The sequence below is a fragment of the Aphelocoma coerulescens genome, chromosome 5, assembly GCF_041296385.1.
Source record: "Aphelocoma coerulescens isolate FSJ_1873_10779 chromosome 5, UR_Acoe_1.0, whole genome shotgun sequence".
Classification (NCBI taxonomy): domain Eukaryota; kingdom Metazoa; phylum Chordata; class Aves; order Passeriformes; family Corvidae; genus Aphelocoma; species Aphelocoma coerulescens.
Genome location: NC_091019.1, coordinates 14,536,349 through 14,553,942, shown reverse-complemented (window position 1 = coordinate 14,553,942; position 17,594 = coordinate 14,536,349). Strand labels below are relative to the sequence as shown.

The following is a 17,594-nucleotide window of genomic DNA, read 5'->3' as shown; positions in this document are numbered from 1 at the left end:
TGTATTCACAGCTACCAGTGCAATGTCAGCAGCTTGTGTCTTACAACACACACAAAAAAACCCAAGGTCTTCTTTTTCTAAACTAAAATGCATCTATTTCTGCATGATTTAATTTAAATGACTAGACACAGTGATGTTTAAAGCACAACAGCCAATAAATGTGGTTACAATTAAAACTAGAGTTGCTCTTCCCATCTTGATACTCTTTAGGTCCACTTGTTCCTCAAAACTATCATTCTACTGCCCATTTTCTCCTTCTGCTTCCAACTGCTCAGCACCAGCCACCAAGACAGCTTACACAGCAAATCAAGCTGTGCTTGAAGGGTAAAGTAAAAAGTACAGCAGAAAACAAAGATCAAGAACAATGTCTTGCTTATAATATAGTTAGAAAAGGAGAAATTTGCAGAAGTAGCTACTTTGGTTTTCAAAGGATTTAAACAAGGAATGAAAAAAAAACCTGGGAATCTTTACACTGACTAGAAGTCTTCCAAGTCTCTAACAGTTTACATTCTGTCCACAGTGAAGTAGAAACTCTGTAGCTGAGGGACAAGATTATGTATAAAATTATACATCTTTTGATACTGTGAGTAATATATGCACCTTTAAAAAGTGTCCAGTATTAATGACAGCTTGCAACTCAACATTTTGCGAAACAAGTTACTAGAAGGAAAAAAAACTGCTAAACAGAAAGCCTGGATCATATCCTTGTTTCTATAAACCCCATGACTTGCTAACAGCTGTGTAATTACCAGACACATTTCATGAGCAAAATGGAGATTTAATGATGCACTTTGTAATTTGATGCCAATATTCTTAGGATTAAAAAGCTATAAATATTCAAGTAACGTTAAATGTATCTTCAATATGCATTTAAAAGTTGCACCATAATACTTCCATTTACTTAACATTTTCGCTAACCATCTTTGCATACGAAGTGTCATTGACCTATTGCACTACTTAAATGCAACAAGAACTGTTTTCAATTGCTCTAATGGCTTGCACTTCTCCAAAACCATTACAGAATCATAAAATGTCTTCCCCTCCCTTTTTCTTTTTTTTTTTTTTTTTTAAATTTCACAATTTTAGTTCAAAACAAGTTTAAGGAGACAAGATGATGTTCAGCTACATACTTCGCATCTTTCAGCATGTCGGAAAGCCATACAAAACCAAAGAACTATTTCAAATCCAGTATTTCCACACTGACTTGGAAACTTCCCCAAACTCCAGAAAGTAGGGTATGAACTGATACTACTACTTCCCAGTAATAGAAAGCTGGGAGTGGAAAATTACTCAACTCCCTGAACAACTGGCTACATCCACTTGCTAATGATTTACTAGAAACATTTTATAGAAATTAGTGAATTCAGATGGAATATAAAGATGACTTTGCAATTCCTTGCTGCCTATTTTACTTGCAAATTCAGCAGCTACTTGTAAATGAGCAAAAGAAGCTTCAGAAAAGTGAAGGAGCAGGGAAAAGCTGTGCATATCATCTGATAAAAGAAGAGGTGAAGTGATTTGGATAGAAAACACTCACATTTAATACATACTGAGCTTCCTCTACATCACTGAAGTTCCTGCTGAGAGTTGACATTGCTGAAACTTAAAGGTGGTTTCTTAACTCCAGTGCTAAGCATGCAAAGAAGATTCATTGCTGCTAAGAAAGGAGGAAAACAGGTATGGGTGGGCAATCATAAGCAGAAAAGAAATCCAGGGAGGTGTTTGTATGGTAAAACAATACATGTTTGATCAGTCACACAGGCAACCAACTGCTGCCTTGGGAACCAGCACATAACCCTGGGCCCCTGCCACCAATTTTCTGTGTGGTGTTGAGAAGATGCTTCTTACAGGTATTCCCTAATTGCTACAACTGGACACTACAGTCACAGGGCCAGATTCTCAGAAATGCTGAGCAGACATTCTTCTCAAAATGTTTTCATTTGGCAGCAAACTCAGCAATATTAGCAGTATGGAAAAATTGGGTCACAGATATTTGAGATTTGGCAAAGCTGTTGCAGACTTAACATTGTCAAATCTCAATAAAACGATGCCGTGATACGAGCCTTGAGTACAGCAACTCCAGGGAACTGCTCCTGCATAAGGAACAACAATTTACAAGAGAAAGTAACTTTTGACCCTTCCACAATGGCCTTCAACACACATCAGAGGCTGCATAGGAGATCATGATCTAGATTTACCCAGGATCTTGAGTGATCTTACCCATTCCTGATCCCTCTAAGGGATCCACTACTTCACCAAGAGTATTGAAGTAAAATTGATTCTAATCAAGAGAAAGTTAAGACTTTCTAATATTTATCTTAAGGGGGAAAAATCCACACAAAAAAAAGGCTTTCTGAAGAGGGAACTGTAGGACAAAGTGAAGACAAACCATTTCCAGAACAAGGTTACAGCACCAGTGACACCTCAACACCGTCTCTGTATGGTAATATAAAAAATTCACATCCCCACAGAACAGTGAGGAAAAAAATATGGAAATATGATCAAAATGAATTGATTGTGTTGATGTCTGCTTGAGTTTCTAAGCAAAATGAAAATAAAAATCTTAAAAGATTATTTTTCTAAGTTCATTTCATCAACTATGATAGCTTGATGGTGACAACACTCTAGGGGCACCAGACCAACATCGGAGAATTCATACAACATGGACTTGGTCATCAATCCAGCACAGCATCATTCTGTTGGTATCCTCTCCCAACCACTTCAAGGTCTTAACAAGTCTGGAGATGTTCCTTCCCTACCCAGGGTGGAAATTAAAATGAAATTAAAAAGACAGCACACTAAGTGACTGTGTTGGGGCAGCTCTGTCTCTAGATTAACATACTGTAACAAAATCATAGGGTTTTTCTCTTTTGACAAGGCTAACCAAAGAGTTCTAAAGAAATTAAAACAATGACTGTATGATGTGCATGGAGGACTTGGGGGAAAAGCCCCAGAAATATTATAGTAATTAAACCTCCTCGAGTCTTCCTCACAAAAACAGTTGGCATTGGCAGAAAAAATTTGTCATGCAGTTAAGTCTTTAGATTTCAGGTCTACAGATGTTATGCAATGAGCTGTTGACAATATTCAAGTTCCTGCTGAAACCAAAGACAATATAGTTTGAAAAAAGCCAGAAAGTTGTCAGGGCTCCTTAGGAAGTGAAGTTCCTATCTAGAGGTGTATCCTCTTTAACAGGACAAGAGGCAATGGGCAGAAACTGATCCATGAGGAAGTTCCACCTAAACACGAGGAAGAACTTCTTCACTGTGCAGTGACCATTAAGCATTAAGCAGATTGCCCAGACAGGTTGTAGAGTTTCTCTCACTGGAGATATTCCAGAACCACCTGGATGCAGTCCTGTGGCATGTGCTCTGGGATGACCCTACTTGAGCAGGGAGGTTGGACCAGATGACCACTGTAGTCCCTTCCAGCCTGACTCATTCTGTGATTGTGACTCTTTAGCCAGAATAAACAACAAGTCTTCAAGCAACCAATTAAAATTTCAAAAATGACCACACAATCATTTTACGAGGCTGCCATTTGCACCACAATTATCAAGATGAGTAATTAAGTACATCAATAACATCTGCATTCCACTCCTGAGTATCCTTAACACACAATTGTTTTGTTTTATAAAGATACTTACGATATTTTTATCAATCTGATGGCAAATGGTTGGTTTCTGAAATGAAATAATGTGGCCTAACTGGTCTGCCTGCATGAAACAGCACCAAGGTTCAAACATAATTTTTGGCTACTGAATAAGCAGAGAGATGCATGGACCAGACAACAACTTCTATACAATCTTACACTTTAAAACAACAAATGTCTAAAACACAAAGCACAAGAATCTAAGTGAGGTCATAATTTGAAATAATTGTAATCAAGGAAAAATTGCAGTCTTCAAACAGAGAAGATCAAGAAGAGTTTACCCGGACATTCCGGTATCTGAGCTTCTTGGAAAACAGTACACTTATAGGAAATAGGTATGAATAAAGATGTAGAGATATGCCATAAACGAGTCAACAACATCCAGCCAAAACTAGGGAAAACTCTGAAGTCTTGCAATGCTGGACATTTAAAATTCCAGAGAAATTTGCACAAAAAACCCCCAACCTATATAATTTGCAATTTATTAATTTAAATGCCAAAGAGGGGATTGATAAAGTTTGAGAGTAAAGATGTTTTTAGCTGGATAGCACTTTTCACAGGCTAACCAATTTTTCTTTATCTTGCTCATGAGCCCTCTTTCAGATACATTTGTTAACCATTATTATGAAGAAAATAAGGCAACTGTACGATAGCGTGTTTGTACTCTTTTAAAGCAAATCGTGCATATTAACACACTCATCAATTTTTTATGATTTGCAAATTCCACTCTCGTTAATAAGCAGCTTAGTTTTGATAAATATGTTGATTCCAACTAACTTGGCAACAATTTTTAGATGAGAACTTTTAGTCATGAGGAACTTCAATGAATTTGTGTGCATTTTTGCAAAAAGAGTGAGTACATTATGAAATCCCCAAGACACAACATGAAGCATAGAACAATTTTTAAAATTAGAAAATAGACAAAGAAATGCCAAAATTAGAACATGAACAAATACCTATGAGAAAACTGATTTGTCCACTGCTTGAAAACACAATACTTCAAATTCCATTCAAAATCCTGAAAACCCATAAACGCTTACTCTAATCTTCACAATGAATTTGGAGTTTTTCCATGAAGAAAATCAGCCAACCAGATGTGAATTCAATCGACTACGTTCCTTTCTAAGCCCAGAAACAAAAGAGAAAAAAACAAACCAACAAAAAAACAACCCTCCTTCAGCTTCACTCAGAGACTCAAGTTTTCTGGTTTTTACCCTGTTAGGTTACAAACTGATAACAAAATTTCTTATAGATCAATAAGACCAACAACACTCTTGCCATTTGGGAAGAACTTTTAGAATGTCCCCAGGGTGGAACTTACTAATTTCACTCAAGAGCAACCCCAGTTCTAGACAGCTTGCCTGAGTCTGAGCATTGGAAAGTGAATGTTGTGGGAATAGTCTCCCAGGGACTGAGCTCATATTTGAACCTAACAAACCCAGCGAGGCTGTAGCTGACAATGCAGAAACCACTGCAATCATTTCTATACTGCACGTGCCACTGCTCCAGATTTAGAAACGCAACACGCAGACTTCCCAACAGACTCGAGGCACAATCAGCCCCAAGCCAGTATCACTTCCCCTGCCCACAGGCAGAAAGGGGTGGGACTGCTTCCTAAAGCAGGCTAATATGGAAACTGGACAGTGACCACTTTATAGGAGCAGCATCAAGGGCACAGTTAATGCGTAACTCAAATGCTCAAAGCCTGGACAGCTCTGTGTAGGGATATGGCTGTCCAGTGTCAGAGCACCTGTGCAGCCCAGGAAAGCATTTTTACTCTGCTTTCCTGGGAAGCACATCCTAGGTCCCGCCATAATAAGAAATTGGTATGCAAATAGAGAGATACGTATCTTCTTGATAAATCTTAAGCAGCATTATCAAGTTTCATTGAATATAAATCTGCTTTTAACAGCTGTATTTTTAATTACTGTTTTCCCTTTTGCAAAAAGTGTATCATATGGAACCTTCCACAGCATTTGCATTGAATCCCTTTGCTCTTGTCCTAAACTGCTTTTCCCTGGCAGATGCAACAATTCTGTTCCTACAGAAAATGTACCACCAACCACCAAAGCTCTGCAGAGCAGTAAAGCTGTGGCACGAAACCCTAAGAAATAAAACATGGATATAAGAACACAAAGAGAAAGAATCTCAACTTCTCAGCAAGGTGGTTTAACGTCACTCACAGTACAGGAATTAGAATCTCTTCAGTTGAGAATAAACAGGACAACATCTCTGGAGATGCAAATCAGGCCCCTTTACCACATGTTTTTATGGAATGCAGAATAAAACTGGCATGCCTTATTTATCAGGTCAGTTCAAATCCACAATTTCACTATGGGCCTCCTGTTCATTATTCAAATTACAGTTTTGGAAAGCCATCTATCTTTGGCAATGCAAACAGCCCCATACAGCACTAAAGCTGACAACAGGATTCATGGTGGCCCAGCAGGCAAGGTAAATCTCCAAGCTCACACACCAGCAGGAAGAGCAGGAATACCCTAATATGTGGAGTCCTGAACAGAAGTGATCTCAGAAACAAACACTCTCCCTGTCACAACCCCAATCTCCGTTAGACAATAGAGGACAGCACACCAGCCTGAAAGCAGAATCATTCCAGTATAGTCCAATTTTCCAAAAACATCCAGGTCTGCCACCTCCCATCTTCCCAAGTGATCCTAGCCATAACACAGCAAAGTCCTCTAGGCACAAGTCATGAAAACAACAGCCTTTCCCAAGAAACTGCTTCTCTTTCAAAACTGAGAATATGCCTATAGAAAAATAATCTCCTGAACCATGCACAGTTTAAAGTCTGACAGAGAAGCTAAAGCCATGTTATGCCTTCCCCAGTAAAATGCCTTCGGTGCTCTACAGGCGGTAGCCCACAGATGAATCCTGGAAAACTGGCAGCAATGGGGAAGTTTCCTGTTAAGATGTAGAAAAACCAAAGAGCCAGAAGAGTTGAAGAGACAAGGGAGATTATCCAGTTTGCTCCGGAATTTCCCCTGAGCTGGAAGAACGTGCATTTCTTACAATTGGCTGTGCACTCAGTGGGAGCCAGGCTTGCAGGTCTCTGAAACACCCACCAACCCTGCATGGAGTGATGGAGAAAGTTATTTTTATTGAGCCCAGTACCAGCAAATACAGAGACAAGCAGTGAAAAGGACAGCAATCTTTCCACATAAAGAGCTATTTTTTCCCAAGCAGTTATCTTGATCAGCTAAATCTGAAACATTATTCATCTAAATAAACCTCAAGATGGAGTATGCTTGCTAAGATTATCAAAATTGTTTGGATAAGTGTAATGAAAATTCACTCTGGATGGTTGTCAATGTGCTGCTGAAGGTTTAGCAGACTTTACTAAAGCATAAAATCATCATGGTGCATATTTATCCTGACTAAGAATGTCATAATCTTGCTGTAATCTTTACTACATTCCACAACTTTCAAGGTCAGTCTATCTAGATGAAAAATTAACTTCCTTTTTTTAGTACCAACAGAAATGCATTATAAAGTCAAAAATTATACCACCACTGTAAATTCTGCATATCAGACAGTTATTTTTAGTCAGTCAAACCCAACAGATAGAAAAATCTTTCTGTTTAATGGGAACCATTCACAGCTATAGAAATCTCTACTTATTATCATTAACAGTGTCTTCTATCAGTGATGAAGCATGCAACACCAGGCATGCTGGTCACTGGTTCTCCAGCTGCTGAAGTGAAAAAATAAACTCAGGCCCAAGAGAGGAAAAGGTGCAATTGGGTCTCTACAAAGAATTACACAGGGATACAGCACACCTATCAGCCAACAGTTTAGAGAAAAATAAAGTGATTTTGGTTGGAAGGGACCCTAAAGATCATCTAGGTCGAAACCCCTTCCATGGGTAGGGACACCTCCCACTAGACCAGGTGTCTCAGAGCCCCGTCCAACCTGGCCTTGGACACTTCCAGGGATCAATCAGCCACAGCTTCTCTGGGCAACCTGTGCCAGTGCCTCACCACCTTCAAAGAAAATAATTTCTTCCCAATTTCTAATCTAAACCTACCCTCATTCAAGTCATTCCCCCTTGTCCTGTCACTCACTACACGCACCTGTAAAAAGCCTCTCTCCTTCTTTCTTGCAGGCTCCCATCAGGTATGGGAAGGCCACAACTAGGCACCCCCCAAAGCCTTCTCTTCTCCAGGCTGAACAAACACAATTCTGTCAGCCTTTCCTCACAGGAGAGGTGATCCAGACTGTGATCACTTCCATGGCCTCTTCTGGACTCACTCCAACAAGTCCATGTCCTTCCTGTGCTGGGAACCCCAGAGCTGGATGCAGCACCACAGGTTGGGTCTCATGAAAGTGGAGTAGAGGGGCACGATCCCCTCCCTCAACCTGCTGGTCACGGTGTTTTTGATGCAGCCATGCTTCTTTTGATGCAGTTGAATGGAAAGCTCAGAGAAGCCAAGGGGTTTGGCACCTTCAGCTGTTTGTCCACACTCTGGGAGCTGCTGATCAATGAAGTGTGGCTGTTCTGAAAAAGGACAGCAACTCAGCAGGATGCTTTTATGGGTTTCCACACCCCAAAATAAAGAAACCAAGATGAGCTGCTCCAAAAACTTTATCATGGAATTGGTAACTGAACCAGGTGTCAGAGTATAATATTGAGAGGTTTTGGACACAAATGGTGGCTTCATTTAGCTCTATAAACTTACACTGATGACCCATACAAAAATATTTGCTGCATTTCCTGGGGTTCCTCTCAGTACATTCATTCAGCTGTCCAGGTTGATCTGAACAACATGTCTGCATTTAATTGCACCCCTCAATTTTGCATCATCTGCACATCTGATTGTGCTGCAGTCTGCCTCCTCCAGACACTGTTTTTCACAGTTTTTGATGATGGACAAAACATATATCTTTCTCCAGGCAACAGGGACAAGTTTCAGCATGAAAAACAGAGACATATGGGAAAATTCAGTAAATTACAATTTTCAGTACATTCTGCCATGTACATTAATGTCAGACTTCTAAAAGCATAGTTCTAATTTTTGTGTATGTATCTTTAGTTTCTCCTCTTTCAAAAGGACAAATAATTGGGTTATACTTATAAAACAAATAAATTGAAAACAAAAGTTGAAATTAACCACCACACATTCCTCTGACTAAAAATGCACAATGCATAAGCAGTTGCATAAGCAGTACAGAGACAAATAGGCAATGTGACACTATAGAGATTACATTCCAAACCTTGAAGTTTGTTTGTTTGTTTTATGAAGAGCTCCATGATATAAGGAACACTTAATCCTCCAAGCAATGTATGTGCTTAAGAGTATGCCACTGGCATGAATATGTTAGTATGACCACCTCAGTGCAAACCACCAGTCTGTACAAGATAAAGCACTGTAAGCATTTAAACAGAGAAGTTATTTCTAATTAGCAGAGCACTTTTAGTAGCAATCGTTCCTGCCTGAAACTGATACAAGACAGAAAGGAGGACTGGGGTTTTTAAAATGCAATTATAATGTTTAAAAATATTGGCATTAATAAAGGTTGATAACACTGTGGACTAAAGAGGCAGATTTATGTGAGATTACACACACAGATGTATTCTCATATCCTAAATCTGTCAATTGAATCAAAGCTAGTATGTGATACTCTCATTTGAATGTGATTCAAGAATCAATGTTCTAGATGACAAAATTGAAATTCAGACATTCACAAGAGCATAAAGACAGTATCCAGCTCTGCCGAGGAAAGTATTCAGTCTTCTACAAGAGACTGGAAAGTTTTGCTATGTAGTTAAATGCAATGTATACAAGAATTTAAGAAAGTGCCTAAATGTAACCAGCCAGTGTTCTTCCAACAAGAATATGCATCTCCTGCCTGCATTTTTGCCAATGAAAATGAGGCCCGAAAATATGTGCCTTCAGACAACCTTAGACTTCCTCTAACTCAAAACAGGTGGCAAGTCACAAAGGCTGATCATTTCTGCATGACTTAAACACACACAAGCATACTTAGATTGAATTCAGCTCTATAAGCAAAATAATTTTTCACACAAACACAGCTCCCTGTACACTCTTAGCCAAATGCATTTAACCAACACCAAAATTCTGAGCTAACCTGCCACCCATCACTTACCAATGCTTTTGTACTGCCCAACTCAGATGTTAAATACTTACACATCTGTGCATACGAGTTCCTGTTCTGGCACATCCTTTGCATACAGACCCTTGAGTTCTCCTACTGATGCCATACTTAATGAGGCTTGGAAAAGCCTTGAGGATTTTTAAGGGTTTTCTGGCTGCTGGTGGTAGGCTTTTCTGGTTTGTTGCATTTTTAACTTGCAGCCTCTGAGACAGTAACATGTTGACATAACTTCCTCCCTCCCTGCAGAAAAACTTCCCTTACAGTTATTACCACTGATGTTTTCAAGACATCCAGCTTTAGGCACAGAGGCAGAGCCAGTATCTTCAGGAAACTACCGACAACCTAGGCAGGGGAAGCTATCTAATGAGGAGCATAGGAAGCTGCCCAGCGGAGTTGCTTCCTTGAGACACGAAGTGTCAGACAGCTGAGCTGCAGACTGAAAAGCTGAGCTAACTCATGGGGCATTCCCAGAGCTCTCAGATCCCAGCCCTTGGAAAGGGAAGGTGATATACTACACCTGCTGAGCACTGGGTAAACAACTGGGAGCATTAAGCACTAACTGCAAATCTCTGCACTTGCTAATGCTTTTGTGCTTTTTACCCAGGATAAGCAAGCTCTGCTTTTCACAAAAACATGTTCCAGACATGTCAGTATTCCATACAGTTAACCTGTGCTGTCAAACGCAGAAAAGACACTCTGAAAAGTAACCTGACTTTGGGGACATCAAATACCGTTTTACAGCACTGAATAGAGGGATTCATTGAGCCTGAGAACTTGAACAGTCTTATTCATTACCCTCCCTGGAGGGCATTTGCATCCTGGGTTACTTAAGGTAATGTGAGGATAATGGAACTGAAGGCACAACCCAATGACCAGAACTACACAGATATCACCAGTTATCAATCTCTCTTCTTTCACAGCCAGAATGTCTTGTACAACAATATCCTGCCATCACCACTTCCCTTCACTTGCCAAATACAGAACAACAGTCAATCATCTGATGACTGAATATTCCTTGATGTGTTCCTCCTTGTTCCTTTCCTCATCCTCAGAACAGAAAGGTCTATAACACCTTGGTCTGTATTTTAGGATGATCTTCTCATTCCATCCAGTTTTCTGAGAAATAATTTCTTTGTCTATCACACACTGCTAGATTAATTACTGGTAAAACTAAAGCGGTCACTCTCTCCTTACAGATCTACTCATTATATTACAAAAGGATTTGAGCAGTGAAGGCCATCCTTAAAGCTAGGTGTGCAAGAGCTACACCCCCAACAATTCCCAGAACCAAAGATTTTGAGTTCTAACAGCTTCTTTAGAAGAGATACACATAGAATAAATATTAGCATAATTAAAATTAAAATTCATTAGCAAAAGTAGACACACTTGATGAAAAAAAATGCATTAAGAAGCAAAGGTTGGCAGACATTATGTTAGCCATGGACCAAAATCAAGCAGCAATGACTTTTCCAAACTTTGAATTCACTAGTTATACCTTTGTGTAAGAACATCACCAAGATACACACCAAAAATGAAGTCTCCATTTAGGGTACAAATTTTTACTAATCCAAATGGTAAAATCCTGTATCCACTAGAAACATATGAACAACATTTATTTTTAATAATGAGAAATTATTCTCAAAAACTCAGTCACTAATGCTTATCTAAGGTTTCATGGAGTCACAGATTCCAATGTAATTTCCTACAGACACAGCTGTAAAGCCAGTTTCTGCTCCAAAACAGAAAATTTCTAAGAAACAAACCAATGCTTAATTCATCTATGCCATAAAAATGCATACCATCATCAGTAACAGATGCCTGCATCTCAGAATTACCTCAAGACAGTATCATGTGCATCTTCACAATGCTTTGCTTTTCTGGCAATGGTGCCAAGTGAGAACCTTGAATCAGAAGGGTAAGCAATAACCATGGCAGTCAGTGGATTTTTTAATAACATCCATTCTCAGCACTGAGAAGGCAACTGAAAAATACCTGTTGGCAGAAATTCACTTGAGCCAGAAAGGCTTTTTAAACTAGTTCTTCTGCTGCTCAGAAATTAATTTAGTGTACTTGCCGCATCATGCTGTTTCCTAAAATTCACTGTGAACCCCAAATTTAACTGCACCTATCTACCAAGATTGTTTAGTATTAAAAAGGATTTACTTATGGACATGCTTTAAATCAAAAGCACCTCATTCATTGATTAAAACTCATTTTTTAATAGGATTTCTCCTTTACTTGTTCCAAGCAGGAAGAACATTTATTAATCACATGAGATGCTCAGATACAATTCCTCTAATAAACTCAGACTTATAAATTAAGAGGCTACCACCAGGCTAAAGCACAAAGATGAGCACTAAATAAGAGACTGAGGAGGCAGTGTATGAACATAATGTTCAGCTCCAGCCTGAGTCACAAGCAGGTACCTCCCTGCAAATACATAATCTCACTGGCTGTTACAAAAGTACAGCAAATACAAAAAAAGTCATTCCCCCACATATGGCATTTCTATCCAAAAATAAATTTATCTGAGTTAAAAGATTTGGAAAAATTTACTCTGCTGAACTAAAAATGTTTTGCTTATTAACCTGCAAATCCTTAAACTACTGCAAGTATTTCTTCTATGAAAATGGAAATGCAAGAATCTATTGGTGAAAAGAAGGAACTTAATCTTTTACACACATCACAGGATCTGAAAATTACTACTTCTTATCTAAAGAAAGTTTTTCTGACTTTTTAACAGTGCTTCAAAGTTTTGCCTTCTGACTTTGTTATACAAAGTGAGAAAAATATACCAGGTTCCAGAAGATGAAGAAAGACATATCCAACATATTTATTATACACCTTCACAAGCTTTTCATCTGTCTTGTCATACTAGTAATCATCCCCAAATTTCTTGTTTCTGTGCTTCAAGGCAACAGGGGAACTACTTGTTTTTGCATTTTATTTCCATAATTCCATCCTTAACAAATTTTAGCTTTTGCTTTTTTTCACAAACTGTTGCTTACTAAGCCAGGGATCTTCAACTCTGCTGTCCAAAATATTGCTCAGATGTCTACTAAATTTGCAAAATTAATTCCTAACACAGCAAAGCTTATGCAGAGTTCATATTACTTCCTTCACTATGCATGGGTTTGCATTCATCAGCACAGAATTTCATGTGCTGTCTTGCTACTCATCCAACTAATCTGCACTCACAAAATTCTCCCAAGGGTTTTTTCTGATCCCAACTAGATAAATAGTTCTAATATCTGCAATTTTGTTAATCCTATAGATGGTATTTATTGCATATAAACATTCTCATCTCCAACAAGGAACACTTCTGCTGGGATGAACACTTTTGTTTTGCACCTTTCAATCTCTTTCAGCTCTCCTGGTCACTACCTGATTACTGACTGTCCCTTGCCTCATAATTTCCTTGACCTATTTGGAAGGGGTTTGGCAAAGGACTTGGAATCTTCAAATAAACGATGTCAATGATTCAGCTGGATCCACTGTTTGGTTTATGCACTCAGAGAATATTAACAGATTAGCGAGGCATAGAGAGGCACAGAAGAGAATTTTGTTCTGTTTTTTATTCAGCTACTGTTTTTAAAAACTGCATATTTTAATAAGCAGTCCAATTACAAAATGAAACAACTCCTGAGACCGGAACCAAAGTTCCTCTCCAAATTCCCAAATACTGCAGTCCCCCTCCCCCTTTTCATTTTATTTCACACGATTATTAAAAACTCAATATTCCTTGTGTGTGTCACTCAACACGATGAGAACGTCAGTTCCTGGAAAAGGAAGAACATGTCAGCAGGATGCATCCTTCTTTACGCGTACGTTGTTTCTGGGCTTTCCCTAAATAACTTCAAAACCGACAAAAAAAAACCAAAAAAAAACCAAAAAAAGTGCTTTGGATGAGGTGCTGGGTGTGGAAGGATTTACTGAAATGGAATGCAGGACAGAGGAATGAATCCCTTATCCACTGTGTCACACACTCCAGGTCACAAGATAAAGGGATCAGCTGCATGGACTGAGCAGCCTTTCCATCTACAGTGCAGCTGGATCCAGTTCTGAATGTGCACTCAAACATGAACAGATTCACAGGGCAGTTTTCCTTTCTGGAACCATTAACTCCTTCTTTGATATCTTCTTTATCTTTATTTAAAACAAAAAATCTGCTGTTTGATCAGTGTCATTAGTTGTTCTGGTTAAGTTCTACCATCTTTTCAGTGCACACACTTCAAAGGTTTGATGCTTTTTATTAATACAAAAGGAATGCACTAAATGGTCTCTTAAGGAAAAGTGCCCATTTCACTCTCCAGCCAGAGCTCTAATCACCTGTGCAATTAAGGCCTGACATGTACAGTACTTATTAAATCACTCAGTGTATTTTAGGCAGTAATGACATCCTTCCTGCATGATTTTGTGTTCTTAATTACTAGAAATATGTAAGCAGTAAGTCTGCTACTAGGAGCAAGGAGGCAGCTAGTACATATAGCCATAAATATTTTTGTGTCATGATAACATTACTACTCACATAAATAAAAGACTTAATTCACCATCTGCAAGGTACATCTATCAACTAAAATGAATTCTAACTCTAATGAATCATCAGTAAAGACAGCACCAAAATAACCCCTATCACAGTGCAAAGAAAAATAAAAGGTACCTTTTTTCACATGAAAGATCCTAAAGTAGTGGAAAAATCAAAATAAACTTTCAGAAGTTTACCACAATGTGACAATTATGGCAAATGTAAGTAGTATATAGTGCACTAACTAAAACAACATGTAAAATACTGAATTTTACAACACTACATAAACAAACCAACTCTTCTGATTATAATCATCACACCAACCTCTTACACCAAGATGTTAAACCACAGTTTCAGAAATGCTGGATTCTCATGTTCTAAGATGAGCTTTCTAAGTAGTAACATGATGCTTCTGGTCAAAAGTTTTTTCTGGAATATGTTATAAATGAAAGGAATCTTGGCAGGTCAGTGTCTCACTAGAACGTGCAATTCTGCATGTCATTGCCGCTTGCTTATTCACTGAAACAACAGCTTTCATTACCAAACAAGAAAGAGAAACAAACACAGCCTCCCGCAGTTCCTGCTTGAGGAGCTGGTTCACCTTTCCTTTCCTTTATCACAACAGCCATTGCCAAGACCACGTCTCACCGCGGGACAGGAAAACAAAAGAACTGAGGAATTGCTAAGCTGAGCTCAGCTGCCCTTAGTCACCAGTGATGATCCTCCCTCCTATTTAGGCGTTTGTTGGAGCAGTGTTCGAGCACTTCCCGGAAGCTCGTGCTGCATTCCACATTCCAGCTGGGACTGCGTTGGAACAATGAGGAGAGTTTAAAAAGTCAAGCAGTCTCTGTCAGACAAATACCTCCACGCATAACTATCTGCTGAACCCCCAGCCAGGTCTGCCCTGAAAGCCTCACATGGAATAAAACACAGAAACACGGCGGATTTAAAAAAAATATTTACATGAACTGCAGATTACCCATAAAGTTGCCTTTATCTAAATCACATTCTTGTTTGAGGCAGGGGGGCACAAGTCTAAGTTTCATTTTCATTTCCTTCATGGAACATCTAATTCACTGAAATTATTGAAACACAAATTAAGCCTGAAATAGAGTCTTGCCTGAAGCTGAGCACTCCCTTTCTGTAGCAAAAGAAATCTTTTACTACTAACAAATGGAATATTGAGATATTTTCATTGAGATACATATATTTTCCTCTTTTAATAATGCTTTTTCAGGATGGCACATTAAAAGCTACTTATTTTCAACTAGAAGAAAACATCAGTTGAATTAGATTTCCACTCTAAGATGCAAAAACACATTTTCACAATTTACATCTTTAAGGTATCTAGATATTTTTCAAAGCAATTTCCACAAAGCTTTACATAGACATTTTGTAAAGGCCAAACATACTGATTTGAAGGCTGAAAAAAGCAACCATTTAAGAGATTTTCATAGAGAAAAATACTGTCAAAGGAAAGGTAAAGAAAATTAGCAAGTTGACATGCTGACAATTAGACAAATTTCTGCTTAAGATTTCTTTTCCTGAAAATAAAATGACTGTGTGATAAAGCAGACAAATTTATTTCTCCAGTCTTGGCAGCTGCTGTTTCTGGCATTCTAAGTGCCATAACTAAAAGCAGTACACGTGTGATGAAGATAAAGACCATGCTGTACACAGCCACCTCCCTCACCTCCCATGGAAGATACGCACTCCTTCTAGAGCAAAATGTGAAAACACATTCAGACCAAGTGTTCATTAAGTTTGCCATTTTTACCTTTGCCTTTTCAGTAGACAACCATGCTCACCCAACAAACACACCACCTACCAACTAATCAAAATGATTTATCGTAAGAACGGCTACCTCAAGTTAACGAAGCATATATTCTGTTTCTAGATAGAGCTGATAGCAGGTCTACTGGGAAGAATTTCCAGGCCTTTAGTAACTTTTGATCAAGAGATCTGGCAAGCCAGAAGTGGCATTTCTGCTTCTACAGGTTTCTAGGAACATGCACATCGCTATAAAACAGATGCTGTTGACGAATACCACAAAATCAAGGCACTAAATTACTAAGAGAACTTCTTGCATATCTGGCTCTACACATGAGAAAGTGACAGAAACCAAGTGACTGGATGGAGTAATGAAAACCATACCACAACCCATCAATAACTTAAATACTAAGAAGGAAAATGTATTTTAAAATTAGTTGCTTTCTTCTCCATCTTTTTTCAAATGCAGAGTTGTCAATTAGGCCTCCAGTTAGACCAAAACATTGGGGATTTTGCAATAAACAGGTCTATCTCCTACATTTTTAGAAAAGTACTTATTTCCAACAAGATCTTTTAAAAGGTGAAATGTGCGATTCGGTTTTGTTAGCAGTCCACAGCAGTAAATGCAGCTGCTGTTTGTTCTGTGCAGCTGGAGGAAATCTGCTGGTACTGACAGCCAGACTGATGAACAACATCCAGAACCAGCTCCCAGATGAAGCACCCTTAGGATGTTGGGCAGAGAGCTGGAAAACAACTCTTCAGAGTTACCTGTAAGAAATCAACTACAAAGTTAATCACAGCATGTGTGTGACCTGGCTCACTGAATGTGAGTTATGTGCTGGGATGCAGCTCTGCCCCTCTTGCTCAGCAGCAGGACCCTTTTGCAATGCAGTAGCTGCTTTAACTGAGATATAATCTCACTGCAGTTCTTCCTTCTCCTCATCAACCTCTGCACACTATGATACATAAGGCTGCTGACAACAGGAAGTCCTAGGGAACGCACTTCAGGAGCTGTACAGTCCAACCTCCTGCTCAAAGTATGATAAACAGTATGAATTCAGACCAGATTGCTCAGGGATTTACAAAGTCAGTCTTGAACACCTCCAAGGATGGAGACCATGAAGTCTCTTGGACAGCTTATCCCAATGCTTGACTCTCCTTATGATGGAAGCTTTTCCCTTGCTTGGCTTACAACCCCTCTTACTTCAATTTATACCTTTTGCCTCTTGTTCTCCCATCAGGTGCCACTGAGTAGAAGCTGGCTCCATCTTCTTGATACCTACCCTCAAATAGGTATTGGGAGGCTGCTGTTCAGTCATCCCAAAGATGTCCCTTCTTCAGTCTGAACAGTCCCAGCTCCTGCAGCCTCTCCTCGTGGGACAAGTCTTCTGGGACCTGACCAGACCATCTCGGCTGCCCTCCTCTAGTACAGCTCCAGTTGATGGACATCCTTCTTATATTGGGGGGCCCAAAAGCAGATGCAGCTTTTTGGTTGGGATCTCTCAAGTGCTGA

The 17,594-nt window shown here is 39.1% G+C and overlaps 1 protein-coding gene across 8 annotated transcripts in view; it reads right to left on the bottom strand.

The window, feature by feature from the left end:
- Nucleotides 1-17,594, bottom strand: part of SBF2 (SET binding factor 2) — a 234,386-nt gene that overhangs the window by 150,867 nt on the left and 65,925 nt on the right. For 2 of the 8 annotated variants that reach the window (XM_069016752.1, XM_069016755.1), the window contains exon 1: nt 9,819-10,211. The exons of 5 other annotated variants lie outside the window; for them this stretch is intronic. In XM_069016752.1, the coding sequence (XP_068872853.1) occupies nt 9,819-10,004 (186 nt within the window). In that variant the 5' untranslated portion in view covers nt 10,005-10,211. Of the gene's footprint in view, nt 1-9,818; nt 10,212-17,594 lie in introns of those variants that run through there. One more of the 8 variants, XM_069016759.1, reaches the window with a different exon arrangement.